The sequence below is a fragment of the Zootoca vivipara genome, chromosome 3 (assembly GCF_965207765.1).
Source record: "Zootoca vivipara chromosome 3, rZooViv2.hap1.1, whole genome shotgun sequence".
Classification (NCBI taxonomy): domain Eukaryota; kingdom Metazoa; phylum Chordata; class Lepidosauria; order Squamata; family Lacertidae; genus Zootoca; species Zootoca vivipara.
In genome coordinates this window covers 4,166,369-4,188,347 of record NC_142586.1, presented here as the reverse complement: position 1 = coordinate 4,188,347, position 21,979 = coordinate 4,166,369, and the positions used below count along the sequence as shown (strand labels likewise).

The 21,979-nt window shown below is 44.6% G+C and overlaps 1 protein-coding gene and 1 long non-coding RNA gene across 5 annotated transcripts in view; one reads left to right on the top strand and one right to left on the bottom strand.

The window, feature by feature from the left end:
* The window catches only part of CD2AP (CD2 associated protein), a 50,981-nt gene extending 31,816 nt beyond the window's left edge, over positions 1 to 19,165 (bottom strand). For 2 of the 4 annotated variants that reach the window (XM_060272350.2, XM_088667100.1), the window contains exons 1-6: positions 19,017 to 19,165; positions 13,771 to 13,935; positions 6,771 to 6,920; positions 5,190 to 5,290; positions 2,287 to 2,407; positions 1,023 to 1,210 (exon numbers count right to left, since the gene is read on the bottom strand). In XM_060272350.2, the coding sequence (XP_060128333.1) occupies positions 1,023 to 1,210; positions 2,287 to 2,407; positions 5,190 to 5,290; positions 6,771 to 6,920; positions 13,771 to 13,935; positions 19,017 to 19,020 (729 nt within the window). In that variant the 5' untranslated portion in view covers positions 19,021 to 19,165. The remainder of the gene's footprint in view (positions 1 to 1,022; positions 1,211 to 2,286; positions 2,408 to 5,189; positions 5,291 to 6,770; positions 6,921 to 13,770; positions 13,936 to 19,016) is intronic. The other 2 variants (XM_060272351.2, XM_088667101.1) reach the window with 1 other exon arrangement.
* Positions 19,166 to 19,305: 140 nt separating this feature from the next.
* Positions 19,306 to 20,892, top strand: LOC148686132 (uncharacterized). Its single transcript, XR_015949277.1, has 2 exons — positions 19,306 to 19,571; positions 20,634 to 20,892. It is a non-coding gene; the product is annotated as an uncharacterized LOC148686132 (long non-coding RNA).
* Positions 20,893 to 21,979: the final 1,087 nt, after the last annotated feature.

Genomic DNA, 21,979 nt, shown 5'->3' with positions numbered 1-21,979 from the left:
TCTCTATCCTTAAGAGCTGCCAAGGTCTGTGATGCGGCTTCCACATTCCCAAAGGGAACAGCAGCATTGGCGAAGGACAGGCAGCAGCACCAGAACCCAGGTAAGCGCCGCATATAAGGAATCATGCAGAACAGACAGCTCTCCATCCCCTGTCAAATAGCAGAGCAGGAGAAATCTCTATACTATCAGAATGGGATGACGAAACACCCACAGGGGAGAGAGAGCAAACCTCAACTATGTGAGAAATCACAGCTGCTCATGTGCAAATGCACACATACAAAAACTGCTTTACTACCAAGGAATTCTGGGCATATGGAAAGACTGCACTTTCTCTTTCAAAAGTAAGCCTGGCAGGTTACTGACCAATATATTTCCCGAGGCAAATCTGCCTATAGTGATACATGATGCTTAACGTATAGAAGAGAAACGACAGCTTCTAATGTGTCAAGTGCCCACCCAAAACTGCCTTGAGAAAAGTAGCTGCAGCTACAGCAGGCTGATTTTATCCCAACGTGTTTCAACAGGCACACTTAGAGGACCACAGATGCGACTCCCTACCCTGACTCTTACCTTGACTACCAGTGGACACAACAGCGCCATTCAAACGGAAGGCTGCTCTGCCACCTACAGGGCATTTTTCATTTCATGTAATATCTGAGAACATTTTGGCCGTGACTAGTTGATTGGCATCCCAACTTCAGATTTTTTTTAACTGTCACATTTTCAAACTTCTCCCTGTAACGATCAAAAACTAGAAACTAAGGATGTTCCTCTCCCAATGCAAAAAGTGGGATACTGTGCAATTTAACAATTCTGTGCCTGCCGCTGCTCTACATAAAAGCCGCTAACAGTCACTGTTGCAGAATGTCATCTGTGAAGCAGCAACTCTTCAATGAGCAATAGAATAAAAATTTTCAGCAAATAAGTCACAATGCTAATGGACACTTGAAATGCTGAGTAGTAACTAATGTTGCTGTTTTGGAAAAGATGACATCACAAATTACACATGGAAAATAAAATACCTTATCTTGCTTCTTCTCTTCTGAATCATTACTGGGTGATCTTGTCTTAAGCTTCACAGAACCTTCTTTAAAAATATCTCCAAACCCAACTCCTCGGATTTTCTTTGGCTGTGCTATCAGTGCAGGCCCAGACTCAGTAATATTCCCTGGTGGGGTTACAGGTGAGAGCGGGTCGGGAAAAACAGGCTCTGAGTGGAAATGTGTGAAAATAGTTAACAAGCAATGTTAAGGAGGAAAATGTATTAATACATATGTGAAAGCCTGCTTCTACAGTGTTTCCCCTTTTTAAAGACACCGTCTTGAACACAGGGTGGCTTACTTTCAGTGGGATGTCTTATTTTTTAATTACCGGTACGGTTTTTACGGCTCAGGGCGTTGCTGGGCTCTCTTGAGTGTTCGGTGCTGCAGCAGCCACCGGTTCTGGGTGGTGGGGCGGCAGGCGTCCTTGGCCGGGCCAGGAGGAGGCCGCTGGCTCAGGCGCTCCACCCGCCGCTGCAGGGCGCTCCAAGCTCCTTGGCCGGGCCAGGCAAGGAAGAAGCAGTGAGCCCAGCGGTGGCGGCAAGCACGGAAGCGGCAGGGACGGCAGTGGACGAGAAGGCGGAGCGCGGGGATGCAGCCAGCAAGGCGGGAGCATGATCAGCTGTTAAGTGGAGCTCTTGGAGCGCTGCTTCACAGCTGATCGCGCTCCTGGAGTGCCAGCCGCATGGAGTGATTCTGTGAGTGGAGGTGCCTGTGGGGGTTGGTTTCTGCGGTGCGGAAATATGGCTTATTTTCGGGGTATGTCTTATATTTCTCAAATGCTTAAAAACCCTGCCATGGCTTACTTTATGACTACATATTAAAAAAGGGGAAACAGGGTAGGACTTGTTTCAAGTTTTACTTTTTGTTTTAACATGGTTTAAATTTTTGAACTAAAATAGAATTACAGTTGACAGTTGACACCTTCATACATTACAACAGCAAAAAATCTTGCAATAATAATAATAATAATAATTTTTTATTTGTACCCCGCCCATCTGGTAGAGTCTCCCCAGCCACTCTAGGCGGCTCCCAATCGAATACTAAATCAATACAGCAATAGCACAATTACAAAAGTCACAATTACAATTACAAAAACCATTTCCTCAGAAAATTAATAGCAGACCCTTTCCCTTTAGTCTATCAAAATACTGTTTTTATCACTGACCCATTTTGCACGAGTGAAGATTGGAGCTGCTGCCTCTTCTCCTACCATATAACTGTCTGCAGACACAAGACACACTACCTGCATCATCCGGGTCTTCGCAGGTGTCTCCGTCATCTATGTCCTCCAGCTCTTTTACAAAATTTGAAGGAAATAGTCCTAATTTGCCATTTAGTGTTCCGCTCCACCAGCCTTCTTCCACCTGCAGAAAGGATGATCTTATATTACTTATTACACAAAGGGAAAATTAACTCACAGCTTTTGTAATATGCCAACTACTGTATAGAAGATGGTCAGGAATTCAATATTGGATAATATGTATCCAATATTAACACTGGGGGATGAAACAGAACACAGATTGCTCACAGCGAGGGTTTCTCCTGCCTTGGTATTCAACAATGGCTTAATATTCTGCACTAGCTTAGGGAGGCAGCAAATCAAGAAGTCTAGCTTTCTCTACTGCGGATTGTGCCATTAGCTCTGCCCCACGACCAAGCTTGAGACAGAATGCAGAGAGGAGAGAAAAAGAGAAAGAGCCTTAGCAGGCCAAACCACATGCAGCCCTTGTGAATGTGCTAAAGCAGGGGTCGGCAAACTAAGGCCTGTGGACCGGATCAGGCCCAATAGCCCTCTGGATCTGGCCCATGGATGGTCCTGGAATCGCTGCTTGGATCGTTCAGGCTGCACCATTTTTTTTGGCAATTTTTTTTGGGGGGGTGCCATTTTTTTGCCACGCCCCTCTCTCACACCCACTGCGGCGGCGGCACCTCCTCCCTCCTCCTCCCCTTCTCCCCACCCTGCGGAGGAAGGGGGCTGGGCTTTGATTGCTGCCAGCCAATCCGAAGCCTTGCCGCCCGCTCAGTATCGCCACCCACCTGCCGGCCTCTCAGTCCATGGCAGTGCTGTGGGCATCGTGACGGGCATCGTGGGGCTTCGGCTAGAGCTTGGTGCGCCTTCTGGCCCCACACCAGGTGCCCGGGAAAGCTGGCCCGGAAAGGAGAGGCGCTGCCACCGGCTCCAAACCGCAGACAGAGCGGCAGAGGAAGTAGGAAAGCAGGGGGAGGGGAAGTTCTACATTTTATGTCAGATATCAAATAACCAGGTCCATCCCAGTTGCATTCTATTTAGGGGGCAGTGGTTGGTCTAAGGAAGTGGGGGACAGAAAATGAACTTCCTCTGAGGCAAAGAAGATAATTTTGTGGTGTCCAAGTTAAAATCAGAACAGGGAGACAGAGATGTATAAAACTGCTCAGATGGGTCATGATCAACTCACCTGTAAAGGCACTTCCAAAAGCGAAGGCTGAAGTTTTGTAAGCTTTTTAAAGTGACAGACTAGAGTGTCTCTTGCCCACCCACATGGTGCCATCCAGCTTGCACCAGCCCAGCCAGTATGGCCCAGGTAGCCAGAATGATGGGAACTGGAGTTCAACAACAGCTGGAGGGCACCGCACTGGCAACTCCTACCTCAAAGTACTTAGAAGTGAGATACGGCCTGAGGCGAAGGAATGGCTAGCAAGGGGAGCAGGAACTTGCTTTGTCCTGGGGGAAAGGTTTCCACTTTCACCCTTTCAGTTTCATACTGTAACTAACACACACCAAACCCGCCCCCTGTCCCTCCATTCACATGTTACACCATCATCTTTCCAGCAATACCTTGCCACAACTTGTATGGGTGAAGCAAAGAGCCAGGTGCTGGGGAATTCCAGGCCCACAACCATACGTGGTCCCCCAGGCTGCTCTCTCTGGGCCTGGAGGCTCTCCCTAGGCCCTGCCTCCAGGCTTTGGCCCTCGCAGGGTGCTTTTGTCTACCTCAAATGGGGCTCGTTTGCATGGGGGGAGGATGCCCCTGGAGCTACTAGAACAGGGGTAGGCAACCTAAGGCCCGTGGACCGGATGCGGCCCACGCGCCTTCTCAATCCGGTCCATGGACGGCCCGGGAATCAGTGTGTTTTTACATGAGTAGAATGCATTCTTTTATTTAAAATGCATCTCAAGGTTATTTGTGGGGCCTGCCTGGTGTTTTTACATGAGTAGAATGGGTGCTTTTATTTAAAATGCATCTCTAGGTTATTTGTGGGGCATAGGAATTAGTTCATTTCCCACCCCCACCCCACCCCAAAATATAGTCTGGCCCACCACATGGTGTAAGGGACAGTGGACCGGCCCACGGCTGAAAAAGGTTGCTGACCCCTGTACTAGAAGTTGTATATTCCATGTAGAGGCCCCAATCCTGTGCCTCTCCCTCTCTACTAAGATTAAACAAGGACTCTCCTTGCTGAACTTCAGGCACACAACTAAGGTTGTATTGTTCCAGCAGGCAGTTTAAGTTAGTGTTCAGTATCATGGTAAGTTTGTGTGTGTGTGTGTGTGTGTGTGTGTGTGTGTGTGTGTGTGTGTGATTTTCTGTGGATTGTTTTTATGCAAACTGCTTAGAAATATGAAGCAGTATATAAATGTCTTAAATAAATAAAATAGATAAGCCTGAGATTTTTTTGCAGGGCTCCAATTTATCCTCTGGAGGATGTAGAAGTAGAATTATTCAATCTGGTGATTTTAAACAGATTACAACTGCTTCCTTCCTGCATTTTGCCAAGTACTTGGAATCTGTCACAATTGAACACTAAGCAAGTTATTTTCATTATTTTCCCATAATGTTTTATATCCCAAAATGCACTTCAGACAGAAACCCCTTACCACCTTCTCAGTCAAGTCTATTTGTTTTATAAAATAGGCAGCTTAAGGTTTCACATCCTTCTCTTATCAAATCTAGCTTCCTCATTATTTCACTATGTATACTACATACTTCCAAAATACTCTAATCCTCTAATTTCTAAGTATCTATTTCTCTAGATTATCGTCAACCGTTGACATCTTCATTCTGACATTTAGTTTATTTCCCAATGTCTATGTGGATAGTTCAGTCAATTTATTTCTGTGAGAAACAACTTTCATTTTATCCCCCATAATTCTGTAAAATGGCTTACCTCTTCATTAACATCTATAATATCTCCAATCTTGAGCTCCAACTCATCTTCATTCTGAGGAATATACTCAAAAAGAACTTTACATTGCCGCTTTTTTGATTCTGTTGAAAGTGAGAAACAAATTAACTCAAAGTGAAGTTTACCTTTAAAAACAATTTTATATGTTACATTTCGGAATTAAGCCATTAAGATATGCATTCTTATAGAATGATCAAGGACTTGCATGGCAGCTTAAAGCCCAACATATTGCTTTGTGGTCTAGATGTCCATCATGGCTGAATGTTAAGTGAACAAGCAACAGCAAGCCTTAGGGTTCCTGTCCTAAACTGTGATTTGTCATTATGTCCCCCAAGGATGATTGTTCTTTTCGCATGCAATGATAAACCATTGCATGCGATGATAAAATCATTAAAGATTAATTAGCTGACAGCAGTTTCAACAGAAAGTGAGCAAATCCACATGAACAGGCAGATACTTGCTGCACATAGTATCTGGTTACAAGGCTCCATGATGTAGAGCAGGCATCCCCAAACTTCGGCCCTCCAGATGTTTTGGACTACAATTCCCATCACCCCTGACCACTGGTCCTGTTAGCTAGGGATCATGGGAGTTGTAAGCCAAAACATCTGGAGGGCTGCAGTTTGGGGATGCCTGATGTAGAGCATAATCCATGTATCTGTTGAAAATGGATTGAAACAAGTTCATGATCTTATAAAAGTGTGCCTACAAACACGTTTGTCTGGGATCCTGCTAAGAATTTGCACAAACATACTTCCAAAGGGGAAATTTTCTACCCTCTTATTGCAAAGTTGTATGTCATCAGAAGATGCATTCATTCAGTGAGCCATATTTGTGCATCATCATTATCCTCTAGTCATGAGGCCTACCTATTTAGGCTCTGGAGGAAGACATTTCAGAACAATGTCGAGAAATACCTCCTGATATCAGCACTAATACAGGCCAAATGCAGATATTTGAAGGGATATTTGTAGAGACATTTGGGAAACTTGCTGAAGACCTCTTAAGGACTATCCTTAAGGGTAGAAGGAGTGGCATGGAAGAGTTCTGCCAACGGTTCAATAGAAAGCATGATGGAAAAAGCAGATACCCTTGCTGGGTGCTTCCAAGCAGATGGAAAATGATTGGAGTCTAGAATGCCTAGGAGCCCATTTGCCAGGATCCTGTTAATGATTATCTAAACTACCAGCAGGTACAAAAGGATTTTCCTGTAGTAGCTGTACAGAATCTAACAGCAGTGGGGCATGGCTGTTAGAATTTGTGATCAGATCTCAACTCCTTCTACCAGCTGAATTTAAAAAATAAATGTAAAAATCATGTCAACATGTGAATAAGAAAAGTATGATAGCATTTGAATAATAATGGTTTGGGAGGGGCAGTATAATACCTGTCAGTGGATATATGTTGTCATATATTAAACAGAAATCCTTGCATTATTATTTTTTTCTGAAATAATTTAGGAAAACAACCTGCAAGGCCTATTTGCACATGATCTGAGAGTACCCCAATAATACCACCACCTAACAAGAGATTTATCTCGCTATCAAGGAAATGATGACATACTCCTCTTGAAGCTTTTAGGCTGGGAAGGGGGCAGGAATCCTCCTGCTGGAAGCCCGTAAGTGCTCATGCGCTGAACAAGGTTGGCAACATTTCCATGCCTTTCCTTCTTGACCGGCAAATCATCATCGCGAGAGTCCGTCTCTTTCTTAACTTCCTAGTAAAGATAAGAACAGGGGGGAAGTGAGGTGAGAAGAGAGACTGACTACAGGAGCCTAAAATATTCATAACAAGCTCTGGCCCTGCACTGAAGGAAGGGAAGCCTCAGAAAGCTTGCTCCATTCTCCATGGAGCAGCACTGTAGATATTTGAAGGTGTCTCTCATATCTCCTCTCAGCCTCCTCTTTTCCAGGCCAAACATACCCAGCTCCTTCAACCATTCCTCATAAGGAATCAGAAAAGGGTCGTTCCTGGCCCAAACAGTTTATTTAAACCTCTATATAAACTCAGAGTTATCTAAGATTTGCTTTGCCATAACAAATATATGGTAGGAGAGATTTGATTTGCAAACACTTTAAAGGACTGACTGACTTTTTAGGCACATTTAAGAACGTCTGCACTGATGATAAAACTAGAGAAGTAAAGTTTTTCCTTACAGCAACTGTCACATTTGGCGCAAGAGTTAAGGAAATGACAGATAACCAGAGTCTATTTGTATTTTCATTTTAGAAGACCGCACAAAAGCGAAATTGTACCAAAAAGCCCAGTGCAAGCTTCCTGAACAAAGCAGGAATGCTGCGAGGAGCTCCACTCCCTGGTATGTAAATTCAGATGAGCTGGATCTTCATGAGTTCACTAAAAAAATTATTAACAACTTGCCAAAAAATTAAAAGCAGCATCTGAATCCAAGAACAATAAAATTGAACTGAAATAGACAGTTATGCAAACCTAGAAAACTTCACATAATTTAGAGACATTACATCAGACTAGGTCATGAAATTAAACATTCAGCTTAATCATTTTTTTAAAAAATCAGAGTACAACAACAGGTTAACTAGGTTCCACCCACTACTCACAAAAGATTGTGATTCCCATACTATATCACTGCCTTTAACAAGGGAAAAATGAACTTACTGGTTCTAAAGACATATTTGCTTGAACACACCCAGGTATGTCTGTGCGTATTGTGTATTTTGAACCAAGTTTCAAGCCAAGTTCTTGCTCTGGCCAAAGTTCAAGTATCAACTAGCAAGCTTCCTGGTTCATACGATGTTTGTAGCAGCAGCAGGAGCAGCAGCAGCACACACACCTGCACAAGGAGATCACCAACCTTTTCTCCAGCAGTGAACTGGAGCTCCACTCGGACTGAGCTCATGAGCCACAAACAATTACAAAGTAAGAAGTTTTGAAATAAATAAATAGCTCTTTCATTTGCCCAAGTGCTTTGAACAGATAATCAAAGTAACAGTTCAGGCTGCAATATTAATATCAGAAATAGTTATTCAAAAGATTCATTTACTTGAAAAACTGCTTCACAAAGTCCAAATAAATATTTTTAAGAGTAATAGCAGAAAGAACAAATGGTGGGGTGTTCGTGACCTACCGTATTTTTCGCTCCATAAGACACACTTTTTCCCTCCCAAAAAGGAAGATGGAAAAGTCCGTGCGTCCTATGGAGCGAATGCGAGAGCCAGAGCCCTTCCAAAAGCCAGAGCTTGTGTGGAGCCAGAGCCCGGCCAAAAGCTGGAGCCCTGCCAAGAGGCAGAGCCTGCGCAAAAGCCAGAACCCATGCTAGGACAATTAAAGAAAGCAAAATATTTTTTTTCTTGTTTTCCTCCTCTAAAAACTAGGTGCGTCCTATGGTCAGGTCCGTCCTTTGGAGCGACGAATACGGTATTTACTGGAAAGCTAAAGGTTGCAAGTTGAATCCAATGCTGTTCCCGTGTGAGCAGAAAAGGTGTCCATTTGCTCAACAGGGCTTCTTCTCACAGCCCCCAAAATCTGTTCTGGAGGCTGGACTGGGTCTTCCAGGCCTAAGGTAGCTTCTGGATTACCTGAGGGACCACAGGGATGTTGTTGGAATGGGGTGTGGAGGGGCAGAAAGAGGAATATAATCCATAGCTTACAAAGAATGACGTTCTGCAGATAGAAACATACTCTGTGTTGCTGCCTGATAGTGGAAGGAGTACAGGCCAGTAATCTTGCACTGGATCTTGGGTTAGAAGTGGGGTTTTTTGGGGGGGGGAGATGGTTGCTGTTTTTGCTGTTATTTCTTTGTATCTGTATTTTAGATCTTATTATGATTTGTGTGGAAATGGTTCAATTTGGCTGCGTACTTTTTGATGCTTTATTTTAATGGCGGCTTTTGTTGTGTTTGTAATTTTTTATGTTGTAAGCCTCCTTGAGCATGGTTTAGACCAGGCATCCCCAAACTGCGGCCCTCCAGATGTTTTGGCCTACAAATCCCATGATCTCTAGCTAACAGGACCAGTGGTTGGGGAAGATGGGAATTATAGTCCAAAACATCTGGAGGGCCAAAGTTTGGGGATGCCTGGTTTAGACTATGGAAAGGCAGCTTATAAATACCTCAAATGATTTATGTATTGCTGTATGTAATCTTGACAGTGATTGAGAAATCAGATTAGGTACTGCTCTTCAAATGTTCAGCTTGTGAGTGAAATGTGGCAGTTTTGCAGGGCTGAACTCCCAGCAGTCCAAAAGCTGCTTTCTCCAGAGGTTCTCACGATAAAACGATGTGTCACTTAGGAACTTCCACTCAGGAACTTCCAAGGTGAAACCCCCACAACTCCTGCTTATGTGAAAAGGCACCCACCTTCTTGCTGTAGGAGGAAGCAGGGCAATAATGGTGATCTGAAAATGCGGGGGACGACGACGACAGGGGGACTAGTCAGTTTCAATCTGGAAATGAAATACTGGGGTGGGGGAGGGGAACATGCTGGCGGCTTCAAGTTGGCTTGTTTCTGAGGCTTCCGGTTCATCGCCAGAGCCGTCCGGCGAGATTTCCCTCGAGCTCCGAGGGAGCCTGGCTTTGCGAGGGGGGGAGCCATGAGAGCGACACAGCCCCTGAAAGAGCCCCAGATTGAGTGTTCTGGGGACGAAGTGCTCGGCGAAGCTCCAAAAAGCGACTCCCCTACTCCCTGGCAAGCTCCATTAGGAGCCCTGGAGAGAGTGGGGTGGTAGTCGCGGGAGCCATTTTCGAGTGTCACTGTCACCCTCGCAAGGTGAAGCTTTGTGCCGGCGGCAGAGAGCGGTGGATTTTTCCAATTAGAAGATCGGGCTACATTGGGCACCGTGAGTAAAGAGATTCAAAAAGCTTCATTTTTCAAGTAAAAGATTCGGTCACGGCAGAAGGCTTTAAAAGGAAGCCAGGCTCCTCCATTGTGTGAAACGAGATGCAGTAATTTGACCCCTGGCTGACAGGGTGAAAGGAAACAATCAATTTACCAAGAATTTGACTCTTTAAATTCTCTCCTGGAGCAGGTCAGGGGGAGAGGTGTGAATTGCTTTAAAGTGCCTGTAAATACAGATTTAATAAAGAGTGGATTATTTTATTGAACTTGGATCTGTTAAATTTAAAGTGAATTTGAAGGTGTGTATATGATTATGGACTAAGATTTTGAGTTATAAACACAAGATTTAAAAGGGGGAAAGATATCCAGAGTGGACATTAAAATTGAGCTTGAGGTTTGGTAATATGACTTCTGTCATTTCCGGCTTTGTTATCTGCTGTTCTCCCATGGAATTTGAAAAAGCAAAAATGACTCTAGACCCAACATCATCACAAGATCTGTGGCAAAAGATTCTTTTGGAACTTTTGGACATTAAACAGGAACTGGCCTGGAATAACAAGCAGCTGCGTGAAGCTAATAAACAACTAAGTGAAGAAAGTGAAAGGAACTGCTTGGATATTGAATTTGGAGAAGAGACAGTATTGGATTATGCAGAGGAACAAGAAGAGCAACTACCAACTTCAGACAATGCCACAAATAATAAAGAACCTAAGTGTTGCAAAGAAGAGGAGGAAGAAGATTGGAATGCTCCACAAGTGGGAAGGTAGATGGAGGATGTTGGGAAACAGGTGGAAAAGGGAAGAAACAGCAAAGCTGTCTTCAAAAAGTCAGATTTTGGGAAAGGGTGGGAGTGGGTTAAAAATTTTAAATGCTTGATATCAGGATGGATTGATTGGAAAGGTCCGATACTGGAATGAATTACAAAATTCGCTGAGCCACCTGGGAAATCTAGATCCAGGAGGGGGGGTGAAATTGAAGTTGTAATATTATAAATTGTGAATCATTGTTGGTAAAAATATAAGCTAAGGGGAGAAATAATAGCAAGATTAGATTTTGGAAGATTAGATATTGGAGATATGAATTAACTGTTTGAATGTTAATAATATAAATTGTGGGTTTATAGATTGATATTGAATTGAAAGGCATAGAGAGAATTGTAATAAGAGGTTTAAAATAATGTGAAAACTGCTTAAAGGTTAATTTTAATAGGGACCCAGTGAGGGGAGATCTGAGGAAGTCCACAACGTGATGAAAAAGTTAAGAGTAATATACTTTTCTTTCTTTCTTTCTTTCTTTCTTTCTTTCTTCCTTCTTTTGTCTTTTTTGCTGTTGTTGTTTGTTTTTGTGCTTTTTTATGTGTTGTGCTTTTTTATGTGTCTTTTTTGTATGGGTGGATTATTAATGTGAATTGTTTTTGTTCCTTTTATAAAATTAATAAATATATATTTTTTTAAAAAAGTTGGCTTGTTTCTAACACCCAGTTAGAATTGGATTGACATGCTAATGGTCAGAGTCAGTGAAAGGCTCATCACTTATCGGCTCTAACCTAACATATGCTTAAAGGTAAAGGTAAAGGGACACCTGACCGTTAGGTCCAGTTGTGACCGACTTTGGGGTTGCGGCGCTTTACTGGCCGAGGGAGCCTGTGTACAGCTTCCGGGTCATGTGGCCAGCATGACTAAGCCACTTCTGGCGAACCAGAGCAGCACACAGAAATGCCGTTTACCTTCCCGCTGGAGTGGTACCTATTTATCTACTTGCACTTTGACGTGCTTTCACACTGCTAGGTTGGCAAGAGCAGGGACCAAGCAACAGGAGCTCACCCCGACACGGGGATTCGAACCACCAACCTTCTGATCGGCAAGCCCTAGGCTCTGTGGTTTAACGCACAGCGCCACTCGCGTCCCCTCCCATGGTATGCTTAGCCTCTCTGAAATCCTCTTCATTTGCAAACTGTAGCTCTGTGGCAGAGCAGCTGCTTTCAGTGCAGGAGGTTAAATCCCCAGCATCTCCAGGAAGGGCTAGAATAATCTTAAGATGCTCTGTCTTGTGCTGCAGACTTGAGTTCAAAAAGCAGACAACACGCAATCAGTAAATCCCACTCACGATCACAACTGGGCAGGACCAAAACCCAGAATGGTTTTCTTATCTATTTCAAGAGATAATATATATTCCACTTACACTCCTCTCTCAATACCAAATACACCATCAGATACACAAAGTCAAACTTCAGAATGCGCAGGTAGGGCACCCCCCACCCCCGCAAAACCCCTCTTTTTGTCATAATTTCCAGTCTGCTCTCCCCACTCCCATGCTCAGCCTGCATTCCTAAAAAGCAAAATGATGCAGCAGAATCCAAATAAAGGGGGCAAACCATTATTCTTCCTGGCAAGCCAACAAAAATATAATTATGAGAAGAAATGAAGGAAAATGCAAGAAAAGAGGCACTGCTTTATTATCAGAGCCCTTGCACTCTTGAGAAGCAAGATCACCATGAGAACCAGCACATGGAAGCCTTACAAGTAAAACTTGCAAACCACAAGATGTCTCACCCTGAAAGACTTCAGTTCATAGAATCATAGAATCATAGAGTTGGAAGAGACCACAAGGGCCATCCAGTCCAACCCCCTGCCAAGCAGGAAACACCATCAAAGCATTCTTGACATATGCCTGTCAAGCCTCTGCTTAAAGACCTCCAAAGAAGGAGACTCCACCACACTCCTTGGTAGCAAATTCCACTGCCGAACAGCTCTTACTGTCAGGAAGTTGCTACCTGCAAAGTTCTTGATTTAAGGGGAGGGATGGAAATCAGGCAACCTCCCTTCCTGCTCCCCCACCAAGAGAGAAGCAATCCATTTAACCACATTCACAGCTTGTTTACTTATGCAAATCATACCACAATGGAAAGGGTCCCTCCTCAGCACATCAAAAGGCTTCCTGGGAATTAGGAACACTGCCCATCTGCTGATGCTAAGGGAGAGTGACCCTGCTGAGTTGAAGCACTGCCCAAGCAGGGATCCAGTGCTAAGCCACAGATATGCATTTTTTAAAAAAGCCTTTGAACTTTAGCTCCAAAACCACTCTGTACAAGCTTCCGTGCAGAGAGAAGACCCATTCAAATGGAACAGTGAGGGAGACAAGACCCAAACCCATTTCTGGACCAAAAGCCACTAGTGAGGTACCAAACATAAATGACTCTGTACACTATCCCTTTTCCATCCAACTGCATCTAGTACACCATCTAGATGTCATTATATTGGTGCAAGCTCAATCAGACATAAAGGCTGAAAAGGGGGTAACTAGATGCAGGAATACAATTTTCATCGGCCACCCGTAATGTCAAGTTTGGCCCACTGTGATGCAATATGCATGAACCTAATAACTTTTTCCTTGCACATTTGTTATGTCAGTTGCAGCGAGGAATACAACTGGCATTAAAGAATAGAATGGGTTCCAATTCAGAGCTTTTGCAAGTTGCAACCTTAAGAAGAAAATGCCATAAAATATAAATAGGGAAAGTCGAATAGTAAGCTGCAATATGAAAGAAAACAAACCACAGCCTTAAATTTACAACTCTTCAGAATCTTCCCAGCCAATTTCTAAAACTAATCAAGGTCTTTCGCACACCATTCTAGAATTTCAGCTGTATCATTATTGAAATAGTTCTGATCTCCAAGCTTAATGTCAAGTAGTAGAGGTATGATTTAATGTTTGAAGCTGCACAACTGTTATAGTGAAGAATTGCTATGAACTTGCCTTAACAAAGTTGTCAGGAAACATGCCTCTTCGCCCACTGAGCTCTCCTTGCAGCCATCCTTCTTCTTCTAGTTTTGTCACATTCCTTATGATTTCACCAACTCGAATAGTTAGCTCGTCATCGTGCACTGCATCATAGTCATACTCCACAACATACTCAACTAGGAGGGAGAAGAGAAGAGTTAATAATAATAATAATAATTTATTTATAGCCCACCTATCAGGCTGGGATTCCCCAGCCACTCTGGGCAGTTCCCAACAGATTATTAAACAGAATAAAACTTCAAACATTAAAAATTTCCCTAAACACGGCTGCCTTCAGATATCTTCTAAAAGTCAGATAGTTGTTTATTTCCTTGACATCTGGTGGGAGGGTGTTCCACAGGGCGGATGCCACTACCAAGAAGGCCCTCTACCTGGTTCCCTGTAACCTTGCTTCTTGCAATGAGGGACCCATCAGAAGGCCCTCGGAGCTGGACCTCAGTGTCCGGGACGGATGATGGGGGTGGAGACGCTCCTTCAGGTATACTGGGCCGAGGCCGTTTAGGGCTTTAAAGGTCAGCACCAACACTTTGAATTGTGCTCGGAAACGTGCTGTATGTCATTCAGGCACATGGAAGTACAAGCCCTACTTGTGTGTTTTTCAAAAACTGCTTTAATACTCATAAAACCAAAGAAGAGTAACATACCAAGGCTGTAAGTTACAAGAGAGAGGCTCAAATGAGAGGGTAACTAAGTTCCTATTCAAGATTGTGAAGTGTGTGGCTTTGCCTACATCTGTCCATGCAATGGCAAGGGTTTGATTTCCAAGTCTGTTACCAACCCACACCATGCCTGAACCTGCCTTTGCCCTTCCAATCTTTATCCCTTTCACCTGAGGAAGCTACCATGGCACCCAGTGTTAGCACTGAACCCTGTGCAGACCCGAGGTTTCCTCAGATGAGGAGCTGGGCCCTCCAGCAGATATCCACCATGGCCACAGTCTTCACTCCAAGGAGCCATCAGATACGTCTTATCTGATGAGGAGAAGAGGAGACTAACAGCCAGGCAAGAACTTCAGAGCCGCTGGCAAAGTGTCCACCAGCTGTGCATGGGGCTCCTCAGGAGTACAGGAAAGCACACAGTAACCCTTGCTTGGATCAGAACCCAACTGAGAGCCAGGAAGGGGGTGGAGCCCCCTGTTCCTATAGAAGCTCCCAGACTGAAGCAATTGCTCCTATCAAACTCCAGTCTTCCTAACCTGGGAAAACAGACAGCCAAATAACCAGACCAGAGGTTTTTTTTACCACCGGCAGGCAAGTAAATACAATACAAAATAAATAACATATCAACTATTTAACGGCTAACAATTTCCCCCCCAAAATGCACACATCACTGACGCAGGACTGCTTAGTAAACACTGGACAATGGGAATAGGAATCCAACATACTCCGGAGAGAGACAGAATAAGGAACATTCCTGTTCACCCATAGCAAGGTGCTAGCCCTCCAGTAGGCCCTGAGGCCAATAACATAGCTGCCACGTTTTCCCTTTTCTCGCGAGGAAGCCTATTCAGCATAAGGGAAAATCCCTTTAAAAAAGGGATAACTTGGCAGCTATGCAATAAAGCAGCAAAAAGAAAGAAATGGCGGGGGGGGGGAAGAGATAGAATAAAATGCAGTCAAGAAAGAAAAGAACTAAACAAAAGAAAAGAGAAAGCAAAGAGGGCAGTAAAAGGAGGACGAGCTCTTTGGATAAGGAAATAACTTGACAATAGTGCTCTTTTGGCGGCCAGAAGGGAACTTACGGTAATGGGAAGATAGTAATTACAGTGGTCCCTCGACTTACGAACTTAATCTGTTCCAAATACACATTTGTAGGTTGAAAAGTTTGTAAGTCGAAAAAAGCGGTTTCCCATAGGAATGCATTGAAAACAGGAAAAATCGTTAAGTCGAGGAAACTGCATCTAAAATCCGTAAGTAAAAAAAAAACCCTTCTAAACCGCAACCGTTTTCCTTTCGGATGTCAAAAAAAAGTAAGCGTGCGGCCATTTTTTTCCCATTCGTAACTTGAAATTTCGTAAGTCGAGTACTTCGTAAGTTGAGGGACCACTGTACTGCTCCTTGAGTTTTATACACTCTCAGGGGGCAGGGGGCCTCTTGTAGCCAGAGGTTTGTAGCTCCCTTCCAAATATTGCTTTGTTCTGGTGTGGCAGACCTCTATGTGTGCCCACACAAAGGCCACAATGAAGAATTTAGGCTACAATCCTGTGCATAATCACATGGAAGTAATCTTTATTTACATAGGATTAGGGTGCAAGTCCAGAAGACATGTTTTGTTGTTATTTTAGTCTCTTTTCTTTTTTTAAAGTCATTGATTTAGACCTGAAGGTTAACAGCAAGTCAATAATCAAGAGTTAATTTTAGCCATTTTTGTGTGTCTGCTGTTTTTCCTCCTCTCTGGCTATAAATAGACTGATATAGCGTCACCCACACTACCACAAGAATTTTCTACATATGCCAGCATTTCCCATTTCAGCAACAGGCAAAAAAATTTTTTAAAGAATAAAACGGAAAGAAAGGCTTCTGGCTAAACAGTTCAAGCACAACAATTTATATTTCAGTCACTTATGGAGATAAAAATATGAATTATTAATAGCAGTCAAAGGTTTTTATTTCGTTCTATGCACAAGGGAAATAAGGATTACGTTCTACATTATTTTATTAATATTATTGCCTAATACAAGTTTGTTATGGCTTTTGGCTAGAACAATAAACTTATGTTTTGAACTTGGGAAACTGCTTTGCCACCACTACACTCTTCCCCCACCCCCGGCTGCTACACAATATGTATACGTATAACACATATACATACACACATACTGCGTTTTAAACTTTACTTTGTGCCCAAATGATTATAAAAGGATGACTTTAAATTAGGATAATCAAAGGAAACCTTTACTCAATTTTGCACAAGACTATTGTGGAGTAGATAAGTATGTTTTGAAAATGCTTCCTACTCATTACATATTTATAGAATGTTAGAACCATTCTGATATGTCTAGGCATGTGACTACAGTCATACCTTGGTTTAAGTACGCTTCGGTTTGAGTACTTTCAGTTTAAGTACTCCGCGGACCTGTCTGGAACGGATTACTCCACTTTCCATTACTTTCAATGGGAAAGTTCACTTCAGGTTGAGTACTCCGCGGACCCGTCTGGAACGGATTAATCCACTTTCCATTACTTTCAATGGGAAAGTTCGCTTCAGGTTAAGTATGCTTCAGTTTAAGTACAGACTTCTGGAACCAGTTGTGTACTTAAACCGAGGTACTAGCAAAACATACTTTGTAACACACAGGAAATTCCTTCCCCACCTCATCCTAGTATCACAGCAGAAATCAGTGCACATTTGGGTAGGCAGGCTGTCCTAAACATCTGTTTGGTAGAGAAGATACAAGCATTTATAATATGCAAGAATTTCTGAATCAGAACTTCTAGCCTAGTTCACCTGCCACACTAAATCAAGGGTGGTCAACCTTTTTGGCCTCGCAGGCAGAAGGAAGTGATGGCTGAACAGCCACATGTGATTCAGGAACATAGGAAAAAAGCTTCCCAAGTCCTTCTACCAAGCTGTGCACTTCGAAGCAAGCAGAACATGGAAGCCTGCGGCTCTTGTCAGCTTCCTCCTCTTCATCTTGTTAAACCATGGTTTAGCATGACATGCAAACCAGGTCTTTTCATCATCAAAAACTGCCCAGTTAGCAGGCAACAAAGGTAATTAAAATTATGCAAGAGGTAACGGACAACAAATTTACCTCTGAAGAAAGAGAAAGATGTAACTTGTAGGCAGACAAACTTCAAATAAAAACTTCTTACTAAGAAGTTAGTAAGTGCTTCTTTTACTACACTATGTCATCATTGACAGCATATGCTGGAGTCTTGGGCTTTGCTTCAGTAGTTACCAATTTAAAGGTAAGGTAAAGGGACCCCTGACCATTAGGTCCAGTCGTGACCGCCTCTGGAGTTGTGGCGCTCATCTCGCTTTACTGGCCGAGGGAGCCGGCGTACAGCTTCCAGATCATGTGGCCAGCATGACAAAGCCGCTTCTGGCAAACCAGAGCAGCACACGGAAATGCTGTTTACCTTCCCGCCGGAGTGGTACCTATTTATCCCTCGGCCAATAAAGCGAGATGAGCACCGCAACCCCAGAGTCAGTCACGACTGGACCTAACGGTCAGGGGTACCTTTACCTATGTTCAGGGGGATTCAGGCTTTACTGCTATCTTTTTGTGGATTTCCAAAACCATCAAGACATTCAACAAACACAAACATTTGTTTGGAATTCGGTTCCTCTGGATAAGCAATTATTGACTTCTAAATCATACACAGGATCAGGTTACATGAAATTTCCCAACTGTCCCTTGTAATTCCAATTTAATCTTAAAGGGAACTGATGAGAGACAGTGGCCCTTCTACTCAACAGAGAAACCAACCATCCTTTAACACTCCACCACAGTCTACAGCAACTTTGCCTGAAATTTTAATCTGAAAACAAAGCGTGGTGTCCACAGGAGCACACAGAATATTCTTAAAGTGTAATCCATGGAAGTGCAAGTCTGGGGGATTGCTTAACAGGAACAGGGCTTTTGCAAAGCAACGCAGCGATTTCCACTCGTCTGCACAGGCGCCAGAATCAGACTCGGAATAAGTACCTGGCAGAAGGGCTAGGAGGAAGCAAGGAGGGCACAAGGCGGCTTTCCCGGCCCCGAGCAATGGGCGTCCATCTCTAGGATGAAGCCTTCTGCCTACTTCCAAAATGGAGGAGGAGGAGGAGGAGGAGGGCAAGGAAAGGCTGCAAAGGGACCGGGAAGTCCGTCCATTGGTTTCCCGCGCTCGCTTCGGAGGAAGCCCGCCTCGGGTCGCTTCCCAGGTGGGGCGATCACTCCGGTGCCGAAACTTGGGTCGCCCGAGGCCGGCGGGACCGCCAGCTCTGAATGCATTTGGGGGGGGGTGTTGGGCTGGTAGTTAAGCCCCTTTGGCGGAGCGGCGGCAGCAGCAGCAGCAACCCCGGGAGGGGAGCCCTGTCCCCCCCCCCCATTATACCCGGAAGGCGAGGCAAGCCCCCAGTCCCTAGTGAGGAAGGGAAGGCGGAGCGGAGGGGAGGACACGCCATTTCCATGAGGCGCCCCCTCCCTCCTTCCGCCTGTGGGGCAGCCGAGCACCCGCCCGCCCCCCAGCAGCCCCCAGGGACGCCCCCTTACCCATGCTGCGCGGACCCGGCTGGGCCGAGGAGGCAGCGAAACCCCTCGCCCGGTGCCCGACAACGCCAACGCCAACGCCGCCGCCCCGCTCAGGCCGGACGCGGCGGGTCGCGAGGGAGCCGAGATTGGCCGCCGCCAGGAAGCGAGCGAGCGAGCGAGGGAAGGAAGCCCGGCAGGCCCCGCCGCCTCCTCCGCCTCCGCCCTCCTGGGGCGCCGCCCCCCGCCGCCGCCTCGCCCGGCCTGAGCCGCCACGGACCCCCAGGACCGCCAGGCCAGGCCAGGCCGCGCCGAGAGCAGAGGGAAGCGCACCACTAAACGGAGAACAAGGCGCGGCGCGGACCCCCCTTCCCTCCCCCAGCAGAGAGGCTGGAAGTCTTACTTCATATGAAGTGTTTGAACTCGGAGACAATAAATAGGACTAAACTAATAGTTTGCGAGGGATAAATGGTTCCAAGCTATTGATTACTGAACTTTCTCATTAGAGGGTAAAGAATGCAGCTGTCTCAACAGGAAGACAACTGGAAGGAAAGTCTCACTCCATAATTATAATTACAGGTAGGTAGCCATGTTGGTCTGGTGTAGTCGAAACAAAAAAAAAATCTTTTCCCTTCAAGTAGCACCTTAGAGACCAACTTTGTCATTGGGATGAGCCACCCTTTTGAGTGGGGCCCCACCCTCTCACTAAATGTAGGGATCTGGTGACTTCTGTTTCAGTGTATCTGAAGAAGTGTGCATGCACACGAAAGCTCATTCCAATGACAAACTTAGTTGGTCTCTTAAGGTGCTACTGGAATAAAAAAAAAATTGCTTCGAGGATTGCTCAAAACCTCTTTAATATTAAAAATACGCAAGCTGAGGTGTTACATAATCCATTCAAAAGCAGAAGTGGATGTGCTGAGTTCCCCTCCCAAAATATCTGGGCAGAAAACATGACCTACCGGGGGGGGGGGGCAAAGATAAGAAATCAAGCAATCCAGGTTATTTTCCAGTAGGAAGGCCTCATGTTTCCAGGCCTTGTGGTGTACAAAATAAATGGATTCCAAACCACATAATGCCTTATGTGTTGATTTACCTCTTAATAGTCCAGAATTTATTGGTTAACTCCTCCAGAGGGACAAAGGTCCCAAGCTTTTGTACCATTAATCTGTCTGCCTCCTTCTAATGGACTTATCAAGTTACTGTTTTTGTCCATGAAAATGAAAGAGGAGCATAGTTCAGGAGCTCCATTTACAGGTAGACCTCACTCAGCAGAGGCTCAGGTGGTTCCCACTGCTGGCCATTCCCACCAGGGTTCCTCCAAACCCACATTCCCTCCAGCACAGCTGAGAGCTCCGTCCCATTATTCTGCAAAGACACACGGGTGTGTTGTGCACCACCACAGCTTGTTCACATTTATTTCCCTGTATCTTGTTCCCACTTCATTTGATTGCTCCAAAGTCTGTTCGCTCTCATTTTGAACCGTGTCTAGAAGCTCTGCATGGTTCTAGCAGAGACTTGTGCCTTGAAGGAAAACTCTGCCATCTTTCTCCTGGAGCCATCCTGCCATCTCCCATAGACCATTCTGGGCAGTTACGCTGTAGCCTTTCCTCAATACCATTGTCCTGGTTTTCTTCCCAGGAAGGAGCAGGGGACAGCTGTGTGCTGTGCGCCATCGTCTTCAACTTGGAAGCAGAAGCCCCATTTCTGAGGCAGTTTGGCTTCATGAAGTTAGAGACATCATCTGCTGAGACCAGCAATATTCAGTGTTAATGTTTCAGAGCTCACATCCTGCAATGCCAGTAGAGGTGAGCCATAGGCAGTTCAGTTTTGTGTATCTGAAGAAGTGTGCACGCACACGAAAGCTCATACCAAAATAAAAAACTTAGTTGGTCTTTAAGGTGCTGCTGGAAGGAATTTTTTTATTTTGTTTCAACTACGTCAGACCAACACGGCTACCTACCTGTAACCAGTTTTGACAGTCATAGGCTGCCCATGCCAGTTTGTATTTGACACTGAACATCTCAAAAGAAATGATAGCAACTCTGGCCCTTTATGCTCTTTCCAGATCTGCTGACTTAATAACCAGGTTCAAGGGGGGGGGATTGCCACCATTTTTAGAGCATTTCTGTGAATACATCCTACCTTTCTGAAGGAAACTTTCAACTCTTGCTAGGTATACCTTTCAAACAGAAGACAAGCAGGCTGGCCTCTTATGGCACTTAAAGGGTAATACAGAAATCACACTGGAAATCCCCAAAGGGCAGGGGAAAGGAGCAGATGCACAATTTTTATTTCGTGTAGCCTTTTCTCCACCCATATTTATTGGTCAAAGCAGGGGGGGCAATTTTAATATTGGGGGGCCCAGGCAAGCCCCATCCTGCATAATTGATCACAGGATGCAGTGCAAGGACACCATTTGAATGGCAATGCTCATCAACTTGGGCGGCAGCCCCCTCAAATTTTTTTTTGGGGGGGGGCAAAACGACCTCAGTCCTTATATGAAGGCAACACCAGACTTTTTTTATATATAGAATACAAAGCTGTTCCTTTAATCTCCATTTTGGGATCACAGAACTTTAGCAGCCTCCATTTTTTAAGAGAATTAATAGGAACATGTTAATCGAAAGATGTAGAACTGGTCTTGCAGTAAATTATACACAGGAAGGTGGGGCTTTCCTTGCATTGTTCAAAGCAAATTATTTTTCTCCACAAGGAAATGCGATGAGATGTCGGTTATTAAGTGTTTGCTGCCACCTCCTCAACTGTACTCAGGTTCAAGATAATATCTAGAGCTTTAGTGGAGCAAGTTCTTGGAAATGTTTGAGGAGTGATAGCTAACAGTTTTGGGGCCTTTAATCTTCAGCCCTCCAACAACACTCTTGACACCTAAATAATGAATCTTTCGGCATCCCTGTCCATTGGGTGACACTCCTGAGATGTAAATAGGCACAGGAGATATACAAGACTCAAAAGTAGAAGCCTCT